The sequence below is a fragment of the Nannobrachium achirus genome, assembly GCF_963921795.1.
Source record: "Nannobrachium achirus genome assembly, chromosome: 15".
In the NCBI taxonomy this organism is placed as follows: Eukaryota; Metazoa; Chordata; class Actinopteri; order Myctophiformes; family Myctophidae; genus Nannobrachium; species Nannobrachium achirus.
Window position 1 is genome coordinate 5,072,992 of NC_137822.1, and position 22,102 is coordinate 5,095,093.

The 22,102-nt window shown below is 43.5% G+C and overlaps 3 protein-coding genes across 4 annotated transcripts; all 3 read right to left on the bottom strand.

Annotated features, from left to right (window-relative positions):
• Positions 1 to 2,245: 2,245 nt before the first annotated feature.
• prrc1 (proline-rich coiled-coil 1) lies at positions 2,246 to 18,349 on the bottom strand. Of its 2 annotated transcripts, none has more exons than XM_080742627.1 (9): positions 18,328 to 18,349; positions 16,304 to 16,510; positions 14,625 to 15,026; positions 12,916 to 13,058; positions 12,137 to 12,239; positions 11,205 to 11,368; positions 6,101 to 6,204; positions 4,700 to 4,802; positions 2,246 to 3,063 (listed from the first exon to the last, which is right to left on the bottom strand). In XM_080742627.1, the coding sequence occupies exons 2-9, from the start codon at positions 16,407 to 16,409 to the stop codon at positions 2,851 to 2,853; spliced, it is 1,338 nt and encodes a 445-aa protein (XP_080598753.1). In that variant the 5' UTR covers positions 16,410 to 16,510; positions 18,328 to 18,349; the 3' UTR covers positions 2,246 to 2,850. The 2 variants fall into 2 exon arrangements, with proteins under 2 accessions (XP_080598753.1, XP_080598752.1); XM_080742626.1 differs by having other exon boundaries at positions 12,916 to 13,061.
• Positions 8,847 to 9,149, bottom strand: LOC308299374 (NADH dehydrogenase [ubiquinone] 1 alpha subcomplex subunit 2-like; the record flags this gene model as incomplete). Its single annotated transcript, XM_080743149.1, has 1 exon — positions 8,847 to 9,149. One exon carries the CDS (start codon positions 9,147 to 9,149, stop codon positions 8,847 to 8,849), a length of 303 nt encoding a protein of 100 aa, XP_080599275.1.
• A 1,929-nt stretch (positions 18,350 to 20,278) lies between the features above and the next one.
• Positions 20,279 to 21,559, bottom strand: LOC308298829 (eukaryotic translation initiation factor 5-like; the record flags this gene model as incomplete). Its single annotated transcript, XM_080742511.1, has 1 exon — positions 20,279 to 21,559. One exon carries the CDS (start codon positions 21,557 to 21,559, stop codon positions 20,285 to 20,287), a length of 1,275 nt encoding a protein of 424 aa, XP_080598637.1. The 3' UTR covers positions 20,279 to 20,284.
• Between the last annotated feature and the right edge of the window lie 543 nt (positions 21,560 to 22,102).

Consider the following 22,102-nt stretch of genomic DNA (forward strand, 5'->3'; position numbering starts at 1 on the left):
ATATCCGTTCTGGACAACAACAAAACCAGCAGAGTAAGAGGGAGAGAGAATGAGAGAGCACTCTGATGGACAGATATACCTCATGTGAGAATAGTAGGAACAAAGAAAAACAACTCTGATGGACAGATATACCTCATGTGAGAATAGTAGGAACAAAGAAAAACAACCCAGCAAAAGGTCACTTGCCCGTTTGGGCAACCAGAACGTAAACTCCACTTGTATTTCTTTTTCTTTCTTTTTTTTACGTGCCCCAGGCAATCAGACAACCGTTAGTGCCAACCCCTGTGAATCAGGACAAATGCATTGCCTTCCAAATCAATGTATGGAAGCCTATTTGCCTGGGAATGACATTCAAAATGCCTGAATTGGGAGTCGTTTTCCCTGCGATTGTGACTTCCAAGTAAACAAACAATCAAAAACCTTAGAATTCTCATATGAAGCCAAAACTTGGGAAAAAAAAAATCTGGGATATAAATTCCTGATTTCCATTAACAACAAAAACTAAACAAATAACAAAACAAAAACAATATATCTCATATTTCCAAGATATCATTTCTTCATAACTGCGAGAAAACGACCTCACACTTCAGGCCATTCTAACTATTCAGTGGCGGAAAGGTACAAACGTTTGGCAAACAGACATGTGACACCAAATACAAGGATAATGTTGGTACTTCAAAATAAGTTAAAAGTGAGATATGTCATATGACACCAAGACATAAAAACAACCGCAGCTACAATTAACTGAGGAAAATAATCCTTCAGTCCTTCCATACGCAATCAGCATTCATTAGCACAGAAAGTTACCTTATGACGGAAATATTGGACAAATTAATAATACAATATTTTACAGGCCGCGATGCGCTGCAGTGCCGAGCGATTACTGTTTTTCCACTGTTGTTGAGTAGGTTTTATGTTATGAATGCACTGACAGCTTTCCAAACTAATAGATATTTATATATATATATATATATATATATATATATACACACAATATATTTTGTATAGATTAGATTAATATCCTGTTATGCTTCATCGTAGTGCCATGTAAAAGTAGCAAAAAAAACGTAGCAAAAAAAGAGCTTACTCTAGATTGTATTTTCGCTACATGGGAGTTTCAGGTTTTTGCCGATAATGCCAAGGTCAACATAGAGAGGCCCAGGTTGAAAAGTGTTTAAGTCTGTCTATGGGTTTTAATAAATATTGGACCAAAGAAAAAATATTAACAAGAGCGTGTGACTAAATTATACATTGAATCCATTGGAACACAGAATATATATATTTTTTCCATTATCTTAAAAGCAACCGTTTTGGACATACAAGGTTTCCACCCAACAGTGACAATACTATATTTCTGTCAGGCTAGCTAGACTCTACAAAATGCTATCCCTATACTGCCCTCTACAGTCAATAGTACACACTGCATGTCATACACAGAGCTCGGAGAACACAGCATGAACCAGATCTTAATCTTCCTAACAATTGAACCGATCTTTACAACACAGTTTAGACAACCGAAAATAAAATGTGTCATTTGGGTTAATCGCTCAGCACTGTTCAGGATATCACTCTCCACCACCACACAAAATGTTATCATGTTTTAGATAAATTATCGAGTGATGTCTTTGTGCTTGCTCGGGTATTGGCAGGAATGAACTCAATGTTGGTGTCTGATGGCGTTTAACCCATTTAGGCCTAGAATTATTGAATGCTTTAACCAGTGAAAAATAGCAGATATACAAGCTCACAGCGTGGCACCGAGTGCCGCGCTGCGAGCTTGTAGATCTGCTATTTTTGAAAAAGTCGTGAAAATGTGTGCAAATCTTTGAATATATGTATTTTCAAAGCGAACGTTTAACTCAAATTTTGCTTCTGGGTGGTCCCTGGAACTAGATATTTTGAAATGGGGGTCCGTGGCCAAATAAATATCATTTTGGGGGTCCTTCACATGAAAAGGTTTGAGCACACTGACATAGTAGTCTCTCAAGAACAGACTAACTGAGCTCCAGTTAAGTGAAAAGGACCTTTTCTTTGACGATGGCTGGCCAGATTGCTGACACAGAAACATAGGGTTTTTCAAGACACTTATAGAATCGGGTCAAAATTCTAATTTTCACGATTTTTCAAAAATAGCAGATCTACAAGCTCGCAGCGCGGCACTCGGTGCCGCGCTGTGAGCTTGTATATCTGCTGTTTTTTTATATTTAAAGCATAAAATATTGCGTCATAATGTGTTCAGGCCTAAATGGGTTTAATTGACCACATTAACTCCGACAGCCCTATTTTGGGCATGTCGTTGGGCATGTCCCAAACATTTCACGAATCTTTTAAAGATTCTCCAAAAAATAGCCTATCGAAAAGCTCACAATGCAAAATTCTGTGAGGTTATACATCTGCAATTCTTTGACAAATTTAGATTTTTCTTATTTTTTTATAGGGCTTAAACATGGTTTAGGTTATATATTTTCTCTGTTCAAATAAGTTTGAAATAGTTCTATATTTCTGAGAGTACTCATTGCTATAGGACTGACGGAGAGTAACCGGTAACATTGTCCCTGTTACTGAACAAACACTCGATAGCAACGATCAATACCAGAATATAGAGCTATTCAACACTTATTTTAACACAAATCAATATCACTTGCACCACCTTTAAGCGGTCAACTCACGTCAGGCCCTGAAGCCTTCATCGCTCCGAAGACACAAATTAAACACCTCTGCGACAAAAATGTGCATTTGGCTTTTTCATTACGCTGACCGTGGGGGGGGGGGAGCGATCCCGTCGTCCCGTCCCGTCCCCGCTTCAATCCGAACATCGTCATATTATGTAAAGCGTGGTTTAGCGTTATCTCACTGGCCCCCCCTGGAGGACAGCTGCTGCTTGTACATGCCCGCCAGCGCCGTGGCGGCGCTGCGCACCATCTGCGCGTGGCTCATGCCCGTGATGGCGCGCTGCCAGTCGGCCCGGCTCACGTTGGGCAGGTTGCGCTCCAGCACCTCGCCCACCGTCACCTGCAGGCCCGACCAGCGCAGGCTGTAGTCGGCCGGCGTCATGGACTGAGCCTAGACAAAAAGAAAAAAGAAAAGAGTGTGTGCCTGAGTGAGTGAGTGTGTGCGTGCGTGTGTGTGCCCCCTGTGTGTGTGTTTTTGTTTTTTTTTTTGGGGGGGGGGGGGGGGGGGGGACCTTGCTGACCCACCCTTCCCCCTGTGTGTGTGTGTGTGTGTGTGTGTGTGTGTGTGTGTGTGTGTGTGTGTGTGTGTTTGTTTGAATTCAATTAAATTAAATTTTTGAATTGAATTGAATTTTTAAATTGAATTGAATTGAATTGAGTGAGTGAGTGAGTGAGTGAGAGTGAGCGAGCCACACTTGCTCACCAATAGAGAGAGAGAGAGAGAGAGAGAGTGTGTGTGTGTGTGTGTGTGTGTGTGTGTGTGTGTGTGTGTGTGTGTGTGTGTGTGTGTGTGTGTGTGTGTGTGTGTGTGTGTGTGTGTGTGTGTGTGTGTGCGTGCGCGCAGCTGGCCTGACCTGAACGTTTGTGTGTGAGTGTGCCTGGTCTATCCTGAACAACAGCGCCCCTCCCTTAACATGTGTGGTCATAAAAGGTCCTGCAGGCTACAGACACGCATACAGACAGACATACATACCCACACACACCGCCACGTATAGGAGTGTTGTGACCACCGCTCAAAAACTACGTGGAGATGTGCTACTATGAAACAGTGTTGTTTTTGACAGCAAATTCTGATTTTGTTTTAGTCATAGTCTTTTGAATAAAATTACATTTCATTTTTGTCATAATTTAGTCGCCTGAAAAGTTTTAGTTTTAGTCTAATTTTTGTCGACTAAATATCATAAGATTTTAGGCAACTAAATCTACAGTTGATTTAGTCAACTAAAATGTATTTTGGCAGGCCTTGATGGCATCGTAATGACTGATTTTACACTTGGTTGTGTGCCCTGAAAATAGCTGATCTACAAGCTCACAACGCGTCGCGCTGCGACGCGTTGTGAGCGTGTAGATCTGCTATTTTCAGCTCGCAACACCTGAGAGCAACCAAACATAAAATGACTCTCTTCAGCACTAGTCCCTCCCTAACGTTTGAGTCTAGTTTTATTTTGACGAAATTGTCAATATATTTAGTCTTAGTTTTAGTCATCAAATGCAGTCGACAAACATTTTTCGTCATAGTTTTAGTCAACAAAATCAACACTGCTATGAAAGCAGTGGAAGGAAAAGTACTCAAATTTTTTGAGCGGTGCTAACCGCTTCTACTTCTGGCTTTGTGTGTATGTCCGTCCGTCTGTCCGTCCCACAAAGCCAGGTGCTCGATGCGTAAGACTGCGTGCTATTTTGCTCTGTCCAACAGTGTTTAGCCGAGGAGCGCTATACATCTCCATCCAACGGTGAATAACCGAGAGAATGAGCGTCACCTTATTGTGAAATTAAATTCCGCGCTAAAAAAAAAACTACAAAAAACTTAAAAGAAAAAGAAAACAGAAAAAAAATCATACCGTGGCAGTTAAGGCGTGATGGCCCGCCACTCCTTCATTCATATAGGGGAAACACTGCTCTGTAGAGTATGAATACTGTATGTACCTAATGAATGTATTCCAATGCTACAGCACTTGGTCTGTGTGGATATTTTACCTGTTGAATGTATTCCAGGGCTACAGCAGTGGTCTGTGTGGATATTTTACCTGTTGAATGTATTCCAGGGCTACAGCAGTGGTCTGTGTGAAGGTCTCAATGTAAACGCCCAGGCCCGGATCCTCCAGGATCAAACAGCCCATGTCAAACCACCTGTGTGGGAGGAGGGAGACAGAACAACTTACAACGCCGATTTGGACGTACTAAGCTTGGGAAACGTAGACCTTGTACGCCGTTTGTACAAAGGCCTTCCAAACCTGTCTGACCTTTTTTATTTTTTTTCGTCAAAAATGTAAACAGCACGTGGTACAGTCAGACATTTAGGCTAAAAGGATAACACAAGAAAGACCCTGGGGACTTGTTTCCATTGTTTGAACATTTTCATTCTCGAGATGAAAATACTGTATTTGAGATTGAGAACCAGTAAGACTCCCTAATCGGGGGTCGCAGCGTGATTTTAGGGCAAAATGTGTAGGAGCAGTGTCCAAAAAGTGTTTTAAAAAATCGTCCAGGTGGCGCTAAATGGGACAGATCCATGTTGATGACATGAGTGTAGACATACTATGTACCGATTTGCGTGATTTTAGGGCAAAAATTGTAGGAGCTGTGTCCATAAATGTGTTTTGCAAGAATCGGCCTCATGGTGGCGCTAGAAGAGGGTCATGTGAGAATTGAGAATTGTTGAGCAGGGCAAGAGTGTGACGTGTGACAAACTGACTGACAGACTGACGGACAGCTGGTCGAGGTTTTGATAGTAACTGCGACCTGACGGTCGCAATCACTAGTCTTATAGACAACCCAAGGTAAGGTTCCTATTTCCTAGTGCTTTTAACCCATTTAGGCCTGAACACATTATGACGCAATATTTTATGCTTTAAATATAAAAAAATGGCAGATATACAAGCTCACAGCGCGGCACTCGGTGCCGCGCTGCGAGCTTGTAGATCTGCTATTTTTGAAAAATCGTGAAAATTAGAATTTTGACCCGATTCTATAAGTGTCTTTTGAATCCTCCTAAGATTTTTTGAAAAACCTATGTTTCTTTGTCAGCAATCTGGCCAGCTATCGTCAAAGAAAAGGTCCTTTTCACTTAACTGGAGCTCAGTTAGTCTGTTCTTGAGAGACTACTATGTCAGTGGTTCTCAAACCTTTTCATGTGAAGGACCCCCAAAATGATATTTATTTGGCCACGGACCCCCATTTCAAAATATGTAGTTCCAAGGACCACCCAGAAGCAAAATTTGAGTTACAAACATTCGCTTTGAAAATACATATATTCAAAGATTTGCACACATTTTCATGACTTTTTCAAAAATAGCAGATCTACAAGCTCGCAGCGCGGCACTCGGTGCCGCGCTGTGAGCTTGTATATCTGCTATTTTTCACTGGTTAAAGCATTCAATAATTTTAGGCTAAATGGGTTAATGAAAGCTGTGTGCGTTTCTGCTCACTTGTCAGGGAAGAGCTCTGCGATGAAGTTCTCCACAGACACCACAGGCTGCTTGGCGTGGATGGCGTTGGTCCTCCGCAGGCTGTTGATGCGCTCCTGAGCTCCCTGTGGACCAACAGGCAACGGCAAGACAAGCTTACAAGACTGACAGCCACTGTTCATTTCCTTGACTATGACGAAGAACTTTCCCCATTCAAGTCATTGCGGACATTTTATTCACTAATAAATGAATGGCCATATATGGAGATCTCTGTCAGTCCCTTTCATGCCCATATATGGAGATTGTTGATGTCATCAATATTAAGCCCATATCTTGGAATGCCCATATATGGACATACTGTGTGAGTCTCATGTGGTCTATGATGTCAGACATCTACAGTATTATGTCAGTCATCTCCATATTTGGGAAAAGTTTTTTTATTTTTTTTAATTAAAGTCCATGTACAAAAATGAATTCATGAATACATGTATATAAATTGAACTACAATATAATTTATCTTTTAGCAAAATGCAAGGAATCGATTCCCGATGAAGCCGGTTGATTTGACATACTGTATTGTCCAAGTGCATGCCACTTGGACAATACAAGTGGCAAAAAAAACAAAAAAAAAACAAAAAAAAAACAGTTTATCTAGGAGGGGATGGAAGATGGATGGAATAAAGTCCAATCGCACTAATAAAGCTATGATGACTAAAACTAAGACTAGACATTGAATTTGAAAATAAATGAGAACTAGACTAAAATGAGGGACAAGTGGAGAAGAGATCCAGAAGAACTAGTCATTTTAAGTCATTTTATGGTGGGTGTTGCGCTCTGAAAAAAGCAGATCTACAAGCCTGTACAACGCGTAACAACGTGATTGTATTTTTTATTTTTACAGGGGAGGGGGGAGGGTTTCGGCTTTATAGTTTACAGTAGAGACAAACAGGAAACAGGGAGAGAGAGACGGGGAGAGACATGCAGCAAAGATTGTCAGGAACGGGACTCACAATCACACAACGTCTTTCTCACATGAAAATGAAAGAATGTGAACAGAGCTGATCTGCATTTGATTTGATTGTTATAAAATCATCAAAAACTTTGGAGAAACATTTGCATGTTCACATCGGGTAGTCATGGTTGCCAGTTCCCACGTGATTGCGGGAGTCCTGTTCAGTCCAGACCGTACATAATACCATCCAGACCGTACAGTATAACTGCAAGCTTGCATAATCAATGTCTTCATACCAAGATATACCGGTATTGTACAAGTCTACCGTGAAAAGGTTATGGGGTGTAGTGTATTCTCCAAAGAACAGCACATATAGCCTACTCTACAGGTCCTACCCGGACCTGGGACTTTCACCGTGGACGTTAACCTTCTTCTAGGAGAATTCATTTCCGCAGATCAACGAAGTTCTGATTGCAGCCACTAAATATGTACAGCTCTCCATAGTAGAAAAAGGCTGAGTGGTCATAGCGCCTACAGTATGTGAACTAGAACTGCACTCTGTCGAGGTGCCAACTTGCTCTTTGTGCACAAGTAGGCCATGTATGGCCTACTGGTGCGCCAGCAGAGAGCGCCATGAGGTGCGCTCACCACTGGCGATGCCAGTGACATCACCACTGTCAAAACCAGGAATGCTGTTCCCCCATTGGCTGTTAATGATGACGTTGCCAGAAATGCTGGTCCCTGATTGGGCTACAGGCTTAAAGACACAGCTACCTACCTACGTAGATACACAGCCAGACAAGTATGTGCGTGCTCTGCTGGCACAAGTAATGAGGCTGTGTATAAGGTAGATTAATTGAGTGGCGACTCGCTAACCACTCCTACATCTGGCTTTGTCTGTTTGTACCGCGTCTGTATGTATGCATGGCCAGGGTCACATTGGCTAAGCTTCACGGGTCGCTTAATGAAAATTATTATTTGTGGGAGGGGCGAGGGTTAGTACTGTGAACTGGGTTTATTCAGAACGGGTACACATTATTGTGTATCATTATTTTATTCAGAACGGGTACACATTATTGTGTATCATTATTTTATTCAGAACGGGTACACATTATTGTGTATCATTATTTTATTCAGAACGGGTACACATTATTGTGTATCATTATTTTATTCAGAACGGGTACACATTATTGTGTATCATTATTTTATTCAGAACGGGTACACATTATTGTGTATCATTATTTTATGCTTTAACTATTGAAAAATAGCAGATATACAAGCTTGTATACGAGCTTGTAGATCTGCTATTTTTGACTGGTTAAAGCAGGGGTCAGCAACCTTTTTGAAATGAAGTGCCATGTTTTTATTTTGTAGATAGTCAATGTGCCATGTCAATATATACATTTTAATGACACATTTGGACATATTTTTATTGTCAGGACATTGTTATAATGATCATTAGAGCAATTATAACCCACCTATGTCCCCGACTCCCTCCCCATGTCAAGTTCAGAATGTTAATGAATGTAAAATGATGTGCAGGATGTAATTTTTTGCTGCAAATTAGGTGACTTTAATTTAATTGACCATGTTTGAAAGAATATTTGATTTTAATATAAAAATCCTCTCTCTCATACTTCTGCCAGTGTGCCAGTGATCACCCTCCCCTGTGCCATTGTTGGCACCCGTGCCTAAGGTTGCCTACCCCTGGGTTAAAGCATTCAATAATTAGGCCTAAATGGGTTAACAATAAGTACAACAGACAATGTCACATCAATCCCAAAGGGTTCAGGGGAGAGAATCCGTCCGTTGAGGTCAGGGTTTGGACTGGACCGCCGTCTGTATTGCCCGGGCGACCTGCTCTGCTGTCATGTTGTCCAGCGCGACGCTGCTTTCTTTCCCAAAGTCGTATCTCGCCCAGAGTTTGGCCTGGACTCCGGAACACTCCCTGATCAGGATGGGGAGCCCCGGATTGGCTCTCTTCAAGGCCACATAGTGCTGTTCCACAAAGTTCCTGGCTCCCCGGCTGGCGGCGGAGCTCTGGCACAGATGGAGACGGATCTCTCTGAGGTTCTTGGCCAGGTTGGAGCCGATGGCGCTCACTACGGCGGCAGCCATGACGGATGTTTGGTTCTCTTAAGGTGGGCTCCCGAAGCGTGGCGCTTCACATTACAGAAGGCAAGGTATATTTTGATGGGTTACTGAGAACCCTGTCGGTTATAATAAGCTAGCCGGCAGTGATGCTTGCATCATCGCGATGAGGTCACAACAAGTGAGCCATGCCCAAATACGGAATCGCGGGTCAGCCGCGCCCAAATATGGTGGTGTACAAAAAGGAACTGATTACACAAGGTAATTAATTTGTTTTTGACAGTGCTAACCGCTCCTTTGTGTGGCTTTGTGTGTAGGTCCCCATGTCCGTAGTACGATACTAATGTCACGCGAGACTAACGTCATAGTTAGTACGCAGAGACCCACAGCTGATGTCACGGACAGAACGACACATACTGTACAAGGAGATACGCATGTGTGTTGTGTTTGATACCAGGTGCGATTTCTTTTTATAATACTTCAAAGCCTACAAGCCAAACAGAAATGTAATTGTCAACGACAAAAACACAATTAAATCGTTAATCGCAATTATTTGAGTGACAATTAATCGTCATGTAAAATGTCATAATCGTGACAGCCCTTCCTACAGCATCTCCCATTCCTGTTTGAGCCCTCTGGAACCAGGCAGTTTTAAAACTGTCAACGGTGTCACTTGACTTGCAAAACCAAGTAATTCTATAGTCCACACACGCGGGAAGAGCATTCAATAACAAAGGTATTATTTCATGTAAGACCAACAACATGATACAGTATAGATGCTTAAATGCCCTTGTGGTCTTGCATAGATAGAGTCCTGTCGCTTTACATTGCATGTCTGTGGGTATTGAATATGTCCAGCTCCAACATACAGTAAAAGGTTCCATTGGATCGCAGGTTCTTTTTCTAAAAACTTTACGTCTACTGTATCGCCCCTGAGCACCTGTCATGACTATCTAAGCAGCCATCATGTCCCCTACCGTAGCGATCTGGCGAAAAAACAGTCATCGTTTTATTGTCTTAAACATGGCTCTGTTTTAAGGCATTTTTCGTAGTTATTGAGTGCTTGCGCATTGGTCTCGCCTGTTGCCCGTGGCGTTATTGTAAATGACGCCGCAGCTCCAGGCGGAGCCGCTCGGTTGTCCACGACACTGCAAGCGGCGCGAAGGCCAGCGGACCTTGGTCCTGCTCTTCGCCCCCGAGCGCCGCAGGCGCGAGTGGCCGCGAAGAGAGTTACGAAGCCGTGGTGAATGCAATCGTTATATTTATAACGTGCACGATAAACGCCATGTCCAGAAGGATTAAACGAAAAAGACGAAAAATATGCAGAAGGTTTTTTTTTCCCCTTTTTTTTTCGCCAGATCGCTACGGTAGGGGACATTTCCCCTGTTCGCCAGTTCGGGCTTCGCCAAAAAGGTACGTGCCCAAAAAAGTGTCGCCACCATGGTAACAGCTGCACGCTGAAACAATGCCCAAACAATGTCTGTCTGACATGATGAAACAAGTGACCAAATTTGGAGATGACTGACATCACTGACTGACCTGGACACGGCACACCATGTGACACGGGACACAGACAGACGGATACAACAGGTATTGCACAACTGGACGTCCATGGTGACAATTCTGCCCAACGGAGACCGGTCTGGGTTCTCCAACATTACTTCTGAGACTCCTCAGGGACATTCAATCCCTCAAATACTGTGCACACCCCTGACTACTACTAGTAATAGATTATTTGCCTGATGAAGACCTAACATGGTTCTATTGTGAAAATAGCAGATCTACATGCTCACACCACCTTGCAACACGAGGTGTTGTGAGCATGTAGATCGGCTATTTAAAAAAATTCTGCCTCTAATATTTGACAATATGGAGAATGTTTATTTTTTATTTCAGAAGTATTAAAAGGGTCATAAAAGTCCTTAAATCGTCACTTTGGAAATGTGCAGATACACTTGCACTGTATGTTGGTTTGTTTACTGTTGAGAGAGAAAACAACGTTTCACATTAAGCTAATCATCTGGGGACCCCCCTAAATAATGGTCCCGGACCCACAGGTTGAGAACCAGTGACATACAGTACCTTGACACCGGCAGCGTAGCCCACAGGTTGGGGGGCGATGTTGGACACCCCGGGGTCTCCCGTCACCATCGCCATGCCAAACACTTCCTGGAACGCCGCCCTCACGGCGTCCACCACGGCCTCTTTGTCCGAGGTCACCACGATGTCCACGTCGCCGCCGGACTCTGGAAACACACGGTCACAATGTTACCCTGATCTTAAACGTACCGTCGTGCAGAGAATAAGCCGATCTATAAGCTCACAATGCCAGTCAATGTGGGGATATTATCGTTTATCGTGATATACGATAATCGTATCGTGGAGATTTTATTTATCGTGAAATCGTCCTGCACTGGGATCAATTCACCTTTTATTTGCAGAGCTGCATATCCGCAACATTAAACCCTCTATTGGTAAAATGTACTTACAATATACGTACATGTACTTGATACAGTCTTTTTTTTCAGTCTCTACCAAATCTCTTTGACAAAAAATAGCCGATCTACAAGCTGTGAGCTTGTAGATCGGCAATTTTTTGGCAAATGTTCCGCCCTAGGATAATGGATGTTGGGGATATTTTGGATTATCGCGATAATATCGTAAATCACGATTTCTTTGGTCACATTAACACATTGGAAAATCCGTTCAGGCATTCATGAGATAACAGCCACTATGTTTAACAAAGATGGCTGCCAAAATTGCTGCCATGCTTGAAAGATGGGGTTGCTATGGGGGTTAAACATGCAATTTCGCGATTGCTATCATGCCTACTCCATTTTTTGGGGTCAAAATTTTTTTTTGAAAAAAAAGTTTTTTGATTTTTTTTTTTTTTTTTTTTTAAATTCTCGGGACTATCGGGCCTGGCGGGGAAAGACATTGGAATAATCTCGGGACTATCGGGCCTGGCAGGGAATGAGTTAATCGCGACAACACTAATCCAGGGTGGTACTTACTGATGTAGGGGGCCATGCCAGGGTCCAGGGTGGTGATCATGGACTCTACAGAGTGCTTGGTCTTGTCCAGGACTGTCTTCACCATGGGGTTGCCTGCCACACCCTGCAAACACACACAATACACATGTGACATTATGTCAGATGATATCGTTGCTGACAGGCAGAAACCTCTTATCTCCATGTTCTAACTCGTGGTGTTTTGTCTGCTGCTTTGGCTATTCTTCCATTTGAATCCTGAAAAGTAACAGCTTTGGACATACGAGGTTTCCACCCAACAGAGACGATTATGTAAGCCAGCGGTTCTCAAATAATTTTTGGGGGTCCCCAGATGATTAACTTAATGTGCAACATTGTCTTATCACTCAACAGTAAACAAACCAACATAGTTTAAGTTCAAGTGTATAGAGGCTATTTTGCACATTTCTAAAGTGACAATTTAAGGACTTTTTAATACCTTTAAAATGACAAATTAAACATAGGCCAAATTGTTCAATCATTAGAGGCAGAAATTGTGAAAATAACCGATCTACATGCTCACAACGCCTTGCAAAACGAGGCGTTGTGAGCATGTAGATCTGCTATTTTCACAATAGAACCGTGTTATACACAATGTAATGACTCAACTCTTAGTGCTCATCAGGGTGGGGGGTCCCCAGTTAAAATATGATTATTTTGGGGGTCACGGCCTGAAGAGGTTGAGAACCACTGATGTAAGCAATAACTAAGCAACACTTTACTTTTTGTTAAACAGTCAGAAAGCGCCGACGCTGTGCTTTTACCTTGATGAAGCCCCAGATTCCACCCCCTGTGTTGGGGTCCGCAGAGATCCTGGGGTCTTCGGGGTTCTCTGGGAAGGTGATGGGTGAGCTGTCCAAACCTCCGGACATCACCGGCTGCTGGGTCAACGGGTTGGACACCAAGCCTGCTGGACAAGTGGACAAGCCATAGGTGATACTGTTTAAGGCTGGTGACCGTTCAGAAACATGCCTACCGTTGGCATCATCGAAGAGATTCCACGAACTAAAAGACAACAGCCTTTCTCTTACTGGAAAGTTGGCATGCTGAGATAGACACTGGTAGACTAGGCAGGTTTCTGAACTGTCCACAGCCCTCCTCTGAAATACATACAGAGTGACGCAGAGGGGCATTTTCCACCGGCAAAGAACCGGTTCTGGTTCTTTCTCCAGCCTATGGGATGAACCAGAGGTGAGCTTTTCCACCGAGAACAGAGTTGGTTCCGAACCGTAAAAGATGGTTCGCGGCTGGTTTGCAAGAACCAACCAAGGTTCCAAGAAAGTTGCCATCCCATAGGCGGGAGGAAGAACCCGAACCGGTTCTTTGCCCCAGAGTGTTAGGAAGAGTGTTACAGAGTGTTAGAAAGTTTTTTACTGAATTCATGGGTTGCATTTGTAGTCCTAAACCGGCCATATTGAGGACCAACAGGTGTTCAATTTGTCTGATTGGCATAGAACCAATGTTCTACGTTAATCAAAACACCTGTGTTGGTCCTCAAAATGGCTGGTGTAGGACTACAAATGCAACCCATGAATAGGTGCTTGGTCTACCTGTTTTCTTTGATTTGCCTACTATTTCTTTCCATTTGATGTATTGATGTTGATGTACTGATATATTACCTTGCTTATTGTAAAGAGCTCTGGATTGATAGCGTCTGCTAAATTAAATTGTAAAATTGTAGACAGAAAGAAAAAATGGTGTCATCTTATAACGAGCTTTAGTTAGGACCAATTATAAGAAGATATGGTTTTCCCTGTCCTCAATGTAAATAGTTCATATTTCTTTTTTTTTTCCCTTTTTTATGTTTTTTGTTTGTGTGAATTGTAAAAAAAGAAAAGAAATGGATGGTACTTTAGGAAGAGTTTTATTCTGCAACAAGATCATCCTCTACCAATGTTATATATATATATATAGATGGAATTTTGTGACAGGATGTACATACTTTTTCCTAAATAAAGAATTGCAAAAAAAAAAAGAAGATATGTTTGAAAATGGATGAAGTGTTCCATTAAAGTATACAATTTTAAATGTGTTTAGCCCCTTTTCCACTGCAAGGAGGAACCAGAACTTTCAGGAACCTGAACCTATTTTTTTGGTTCTGGTTTTGTTTCCATTGCGTACGGCCCGGTTTCAGACGAGGTTCCTGGAACCTTTTTTAGGTCCTGCTCCTGAGGTAGAACTAAACTTGAGTTCTGGGAACCTATGGGCGGGGCCAGCAGCGCTGCTGCTCTTTTTTAGGGACCTTCCCGGTTAGTTCTGGTTATATGGAAACATAAGCAGAACTTGGTCCAGGAACTTCACAGGTTCTTGAAAGTTCTTGATTCTGGAAAGTTATGGTTCTAGTTCTGGGTTGGCCCTACAGTGGAAATGGGGCTTTTGTTACCTTAAAGGCCTGTTCATCCAAGTGTATGGACTCTGTGCCCTGGTCTGCAATTGGTTCAAATCCCACTAATAAAGAAGAGTTCGTTCTTACCTGACATTTGGCTTGGGTTGGCGATGGTGGGCATCAGCGGGCTCTGTGGCGTGCGCCCGGCGTGCCCCCTGGTGATGTCGTACCCCGCGCTCATGGAGAAGGTTTTGGGGGGCCCCGTCGGAGGGGCGGACGCGACGAGGCTGGGGGGCGGGGCCCCGATGGAGAGGGCCGAGAAGGGGCCGTGTGGCCCCCCCGCGTGGGGGCCGGTGGCGACGGACGGGGAGACGAGATGGGACGTGAGCGGGACGGTGGCGATGGGCGGGGGGGCGAGAGGGGACAGAGACTGGACGCCGGGCATAGGGGGCGGGGAGGCCGCGAAGTGGCCGGGCAGGACAGGGCTGGAGACAGAGGGGGGGACGTTAGAGACAGCAGTGACGTCACAGGACAGGGTACTGGACAGATCTAGGACAGAGAAAAAGGGAGGGATTCCGTCAAACAAGGCAAGATCCACAACACAGTTAAAGGTAGGGCAAGTGATGTTTTTGGTTTGAAATAAGTGTTAAATAGCTCTATATTTTTCAACCTTTTTCATATCAAGGTTCGTTACTTATTCAACATTTTGGGAGGCTATATTCTATTGAGACTATATACTGTATATATGAGGTGGAACCATGAGGTAAAGTGGTACTAGATTGGCTTGAATGGATTGACTCGCCTCATTGCCAACAAAGGGCATTTTGGTATTACATCTGAAACAGCTTGGAATTAGAGACAGACAGAACATGAAACTAAAAATATCTGAGTGATTGTTTAGGCTAAAACCTGTATAAAACCGTGTTATGGACCAATATTTATATAAATATATATTTTAAAAAGCATTAAAGTCATGGGCTGTGTAAACATCCATTTCTCAACAACACAAATCTGCTCTTATGGCGCCACAAGCTTTTCAGATGGGGGTCCGTGGGGGTCACCCAGGAGGCAGCCCAGCTCCTCATTCAGACATCTGTCATATCAAAACTAGACTATTGTAACTCTCTCCTCACTGGTCTCCCGGCATGTGCACTTAAACCTCTCCAACTGATCCAAAACGCCGCGGCACGACTGGTCTTCAACCAGCCTAAGTTCTCACATGTCTCTCCCCTTCTCCGCAGCCTCCACTGGCTCCCGGTTGCGGCCCGCACTGAATACAAAACACTGATGCTGACCTTCAAAGCAGCCAAAGGTATGGCTCCTCCATACCTCCAAGACCTGATAAACGCCTACACCCCCACCCGTTCACTTAGATCAGCCAACACAGGGAGGCTGACAGAACCCTCGCAAAAAACTCCAGGGCAAAAATCCACTCGTCCGAGACAGTTTGCCCTCCTGGCCCCCAAGTTGTGGAATAAACTCCCTGTCACACTTAGAACAACGGACTCACTCGCTAGCTTTCGCCGTGGACTGAAGACTCACCTCTTCAGACTCCACCTAAACCCTTAGCACTACAGAAAATCAATGACCATACATGAAGATAGTTAGCATTTGTTTTTAGGTTTTTTAGAACTTTGATTATATTGCGTTTTTTTCTAGATAGATATCCATTTGCACTTGTTATATTGCTGTTGATGTACTGACATATTATCTTGTGATGTTTTTGTATCTGCTTATTGTAAGTCGCTTTGGATTAAAAGCGTCTGCTAAATGCCTAAACTGTAAACTGTAACTGTAAACTGTCCTTGACATGATGAATGTTTTACCGTGCACACCCATGGCGAGCGGAGGGGCGCTCCCAGTGGCCGCCGCACCAGGGGGCGGGGTCGGGGCGGTGGGTGGGGGGGTCTCGATTCCGCTCTCCTCCATCATGGCGTCAGCCCACTGTAGTATCTCCGCTGAGCAAGCAGGCCGGCTCTGTCAGCTCAATGGTACAAATGTTCCGCCCTTGCACAGAAAACTGGGTTCAGATCCTGGGTAGAAGGGTAGAGGAGGAGTCACATAGATCAGTGGTTCTCAACCTTCTCAGGCATATTTGAACTGGGTGGGGTTGGCAATAGGGCCTTTCTGTGTGGAGTTTGCATGTTCTCCCCGTGTCTCCTAGTGCAGTGGTTCTCAACCTGTGGGTCGTGACCCGCAGGGGGGGGTTCCCAAATTATTTTGGGGGGTCCCCAGATGATTAACTTAATGTTTTCTCACTCAACAGTAAACAAACCAACATACGGTTTAAGTGTATAGAGGGTATCTACACATTTCTAAAGTGACACTTTAAGGATTTTTTAATACCTACCTCTACAATGACAAATTAAACATTGGCCAAATTGTCAAATATTGGAGGTAGAGTGAAAATAGCAGATCTACATGCTCACAACGCCTTGCAATAGAGCGTGATATACAAAATGTAATGCCTAAACTCTTAGTGCTCATCAGGGTGGGGGGTCCCCAGTTCAAATATGATTATTTTGGGGGTCGTGGCCTGAAAATGTTGAGAACCACTGTCCTAGGGTAGTACTAGGTACCCTCACAAAAAACATGCAGTAATCCTGGTGCCTGATGGAGGGGAAAGGAACTAGTCGGAATGACGTGTTCCTTCCACGCGCTACGTCCAACCAGGTGAACTTTCATTGGGTTTCTTTTCTAAGAAAGTGTATGACATCAACCATCTACAGAAATTGTGTTCAGATTGTATCATGTGCGTTTTGCACACACCTTTATCAGCGGAACTGTCAGTTACTGATGTTTACAAAGAACTGCAACAGGAAATTAACTTGGACATATTTCCAATCATGTCCTCGTCTGTCTGTGCACGATATTGGGAAAACATGTGTCATGCAATTACATACATATTGTGTGATGATGATGATGATGATGATATGACTCACGATAAGTAAACAAGTATATATGTTGAATGCTGTCTGCCTTAAGTTGGCTGCAGAGATAGAACACTCAACCCAGACAATGGAAATTGCTACAATTTAAGCATTTAGCAGACGCTCTTAATCCAGAGCGACTAGCAATAAGAAAGGTAATACATCAGTACATCAACATCAATACATCAAATGGAAAGAAATAGTCTAAGAAAACAGGTAGACCAAGCACTTCAAGACCAAGTATTCAGTCAAAACTTCCTAACAAATTATAACATAAAAATGTACAATGCTACCTAAATTACATAGTCTCTTTCTTGTATTATCTGACAATTTGGCCAATGTTTGTTTTTATAGTATTATAGTAGTCTGTTGATTACTTTTGATGCAGCAATGGACTCAGGAATACAGCATTTATTGCAGTTCAGCTGTATTATGCAACATGTACCGTATGTTGAACATGATATTGTCATGATATGTACATAATTATGTACATTGTGGAGCCCCACTATATGAAAGGAAATTAATGAATGATTTCTATGTGTGGTGTACAATGTCTACAACACACACACACACACACACACACACACACACACACACACACAGAGAGAGAGAGAGAGAGAGCTGTATGTTGTTAAAGCACATTAGCTCAGTATGAAATGTTACACTGACTGCACAGCACGCACGCACGCGCGCGCGCACACACACACACACACACACACACACACACACACACACACAGAGTATGTTGTTAAAGCACATTAGCTCACACACACACACACACACACACACACACACACACACACACACACACACACACACACACACACACACACACACACAGTGTACTGTACTGTGCTACTGTACTGTAGCCTATTGTAACAAGGTAAAGATGATAAACTGGGAAGAGAGACTGAACTTACCTTGAAGCTTGGACTCCTTTCGATGACGTCACACAGTGCCACGTACTACCACGTCGCCGTGGCTAGGACGCGACTACTCTGATAGTCCGTGACGTCACTGACGTATCCTTGTTTTCGTTTTTGTTCCCGTGGCGGTGGGGTTCTATGTTGGGTGTTTTGGCGACACCCAGTGGTTACTGGTGGTCACACCGAAAATAGTAGACCATAGTACAGTCTATGATGGGCATAAAAGGGACAAACATTGACATATACAGAGATCTCCATATATGGGCATATCCAGGGGTGTCGCACCAAATTCTGGGCCCTGGGTACAAGGATTCACTGCGGGCCCCCCACGAATGTTCTTATATGGGTATAACCCATTTAGACTGGCAACGCATTATTACGTGCTTTAACTATTGAAAAATAGCAGATATACAAGCTCGGTGCAACAAACTTGTAGATCTGCCATTTTTGAAAAATCGTGAAGATTTGTGCAAGTCTTTGAATATTTCAAATCCTTCTAAGGTTTATTGAAAAACCTATGTCAGTGGTGCTCAAACCTTTTCATGTGAAGGACCCCCGATATGAGTTACAAATGTTTGCTTAAAAAATACATGTATTCAAAGATTTGCACACATTTTCACATTAATACAAAGGCAGGTACAGGCAGGGCCAATGAGGGAGCAGCGTACATAATGGTTAAACATCTGCATTACTTATTTCACAAGAATCTACACCAGTAAGACTCCCTAATCGGATTTGTTCACATAGAGTGTAATAATTGGTAAAACAAACTTTTGGCCTATTTGTGGAGATAAGCGACCAACGGTCGCTTATCTCCACAAATAGGCCAAAAGTTTGTTTTACCAATTATTACACTCTATGTGAACAAATCCCAAGTACTATGCAGAACGACCCATTTCAAGTTTTTAATGTACAACAATATTTAGAAAATAGGTCTACAAGCTGACAGTCCTCGTCCCTTATATTCCCATAGGTTATATGGAGATCTCAGTGTTTGTCAGTCCTTGTTCATTTATGCCCATATATGGACATCTCTATATCTACTGTAACAGTCCTTGTCCCTTTATGCCCATATATGGAGATCTCTTAACTGTAAGTCCTTGTCCCTTTTATGCCCATATATGGATATTCCTGATGTCATCAGTATATGAACATATATGGGCTTTCTGATATGCCCATATATGGAGATCTCTTAACTGTAAGCCCTTGTCCCTTTTATGCCCATATATGGATATCCCTGATGTCATCCGTATATGCCCATATATGGGCTTTCTAATATGCCCATATATGGAGATCTCTGTATCTCCATATATGGGTATAAAAGGATACTTCAGGTCTGACATCAGGTTTGTTTATATTGGGTTGCTAGGTTTGACATCACAAACTCTATGGGCCATCTGACCTAGAAATCTATATTTGGGCATAGGTGACTCATCGTGACCTCATCACACGTCGACCGCACATGTGACGTGCGGTCGACCGCACGTGTGACCGACGGACGGCCAGTGGAGGTTTTCATACTAAACTGCGACCTTACGGTCGCAACTAATGTTATTTTGGTCAACGTTTGCTCAAATGCTGAATATTTATTCAGGAGGTTGTTCCGGCCCCCCGTACAGTATTTAGTCAATAAGAACACAGTCATTTCAATTCAAATGTTTCTATTTATTCATATTTCACATTACAAGATCTTGAACCATGCAGTGATTGAGTGTCGTAATACATTTAACAAAAGTACAAAAAGAAAAAGCCTGATATACAAGGTAAATGTCGTAATATTCTCTATACATCTAACAAAAGTACATTTATTTTACATTTTAAAGTTCCAGGACGGGCCAATGCCCATTGTGAACGAGGTCCATAAAGGAAAAAAGGCCAACCACTTAGGTAAAGATTTGAGTCAAAGCCACAATGCAAGAAAAGTATCTCTTCCTAGTCACTCGTCTTCTTTTTAAATTGCATCAATATCGATGTCTTCCTCTTCTTTCGCAGGTTTGTCTGGCTTCACAGTCTCGACCTTCAGCTCTCTGGCAGAGGATGAATACACCACCTCAATGTTTTCATCATCATCTTCCTCCTCTGCCTCCTTCAGCCATTTGACGAACGGGGCAGCCTTGGCCTGGATCTCTTTGGCAAGTTCCTTAGAGATGCGCTTCTTAGGAACCTTCTCTGCCCAGGAGAAGATAACGTCTTCTTCCAGCAGGTCTGCATCGTACAGGTCTTTGAGGATGATGTGAACGCGTGGCAGCAGCTGAGCCTGGTGCAGGCTCACCAGGTATTTAAACCCTTCCAGTAGATTCTTTTGGGCCTCCTTGTTGTTTTGACAGAATCGCAGGAAGTGGCGCGTGTACTTCTTGATCTGGACTCTGATGTTCTTCTCATCGAAGAGCAGCTCGCTGAGGTTGAAAGGTGCCATGGCCTTCACGTCCAGACGCTCTGCCTCAGCCAAGATCACCTTATCAGCAGCATCTATGGTTCCACTCTCCTTCTTTTGTTTGACAAAGTTGTAGAACAAGTTGACCCTCTCCTCCACGGGTTTCTCCAGATCCTCACTGAGGGTGAGGACCTTGGCGTGGTCACTGATCTCCTCCATACGTCGTCTCTGTGCCTCCTCTGTTGTCTCCTCCATCCAGTCTTCATCGTCATCACCATCCACAGCTTTCGGAGCAACAATGTCATCGCCTCCTGCATCTCCGCTACCAGAACCGTTCTTTTTGTCCTTCTTGCGGTTCTTCTTGTCTTTTTCCTTCTTGACAGAAGCTGATCCATATGCACAGTCAACTTTCTCTGGCGGGTTTTTGAGGATGAAGGTGCAGAGTTTGTGTCTGGTGTCAAGCATGCCGCGGTATCCACAGGCCTTACAGGAGTGGCCTATGGTTTGTTTCTTGGGATTGACACGCAGGTCAGTTTCAGGGTTGTCACACTTGGGACACAGCACAAATTTTCGGATGAACCCATCAAGCATGCCCTGTAACTTATTGGCCTCGTGGGAGCCATTGACAATGTAGCGGTCGTTCTTCGCATCAAACTGGGTCTGAGCACCGAGTTCACAACCAAAAAACTTGGTTGGGTATGTTGGAGGCCTGTTCAATTTCTTTGCAACATTAACCATGTTGACAATGACCGTCTTGATTCCATTCCCTTTGCCTTCAACCTTGGCAATCAAACGGGGCATCTGGTAGCGGTAGAACTGGTCCAACACGCTGCAGTTGACGTTGACATCCATGTTGGCTGGATGTTATGAGCACTATCAGTAAAACAGACCGTGAATGGCGTTTTCTGGGGATCTTCTGTCTGGAAAATAGGGGATGACATAAATGACAGCAAGCGTTCTCGGTCTCTGACATGAAAAACGTTGTGCGCTGCGCCGCTGTGGCCAAAAGCTCCTCGCTTGAAGACGTCTAGGTTTCCACCACACAGGTTCCAAGGGCTGCAGCTCGTTTTCACAAAACAAAGACATAAACACAACGCTGATTTGCTTCAAAGAGGCGCACAGGTGCTCAGCGGGAAAAACAGGTCCCAACAATGGATGCGATGTCGTCTCAAAAGAAACAGGAATATCTGGAACGTCCTCGGGGTTTGGAAACTTCTCGAATGTTCTGCTGAATGCTGTGTCTGCTGCGTAGATTTGAATGTCCAGTAACCCGTGCGGAGAGACTTTTAACGGCTCCTGACGTGGCAGTGACACGGACGGTCGTTTCTGATTGGTCAATCGAGGCATCGCGTGACGTGTCACAGCGAGAACTCCAATCAGCGTTCTTTTCTGCAT

Coding starts and splice junctions, on each gene's coding strand:
- prrc1 (XM_080742626.1), bottom strand. CDS start 16,409: ATGATGGAGGAGAGCGGAATCGAGACCCCCCCACCCACCGCCCCGACC. Junction 13,062..14,624: donor CAACCCAAGCCAAATGTCAG/GTAAGAACGAAC, acceptor CCACTTGTCCAG/CAGGCTTGGTGTCCAACCCG. Junction 4,803..6,100: donor GCAGAGCTCTTCCCTGACAA/GTGAGCAGAAAC, acceptor CCTCCCACACAG/GTGGTTTGACATGGGCTGTT.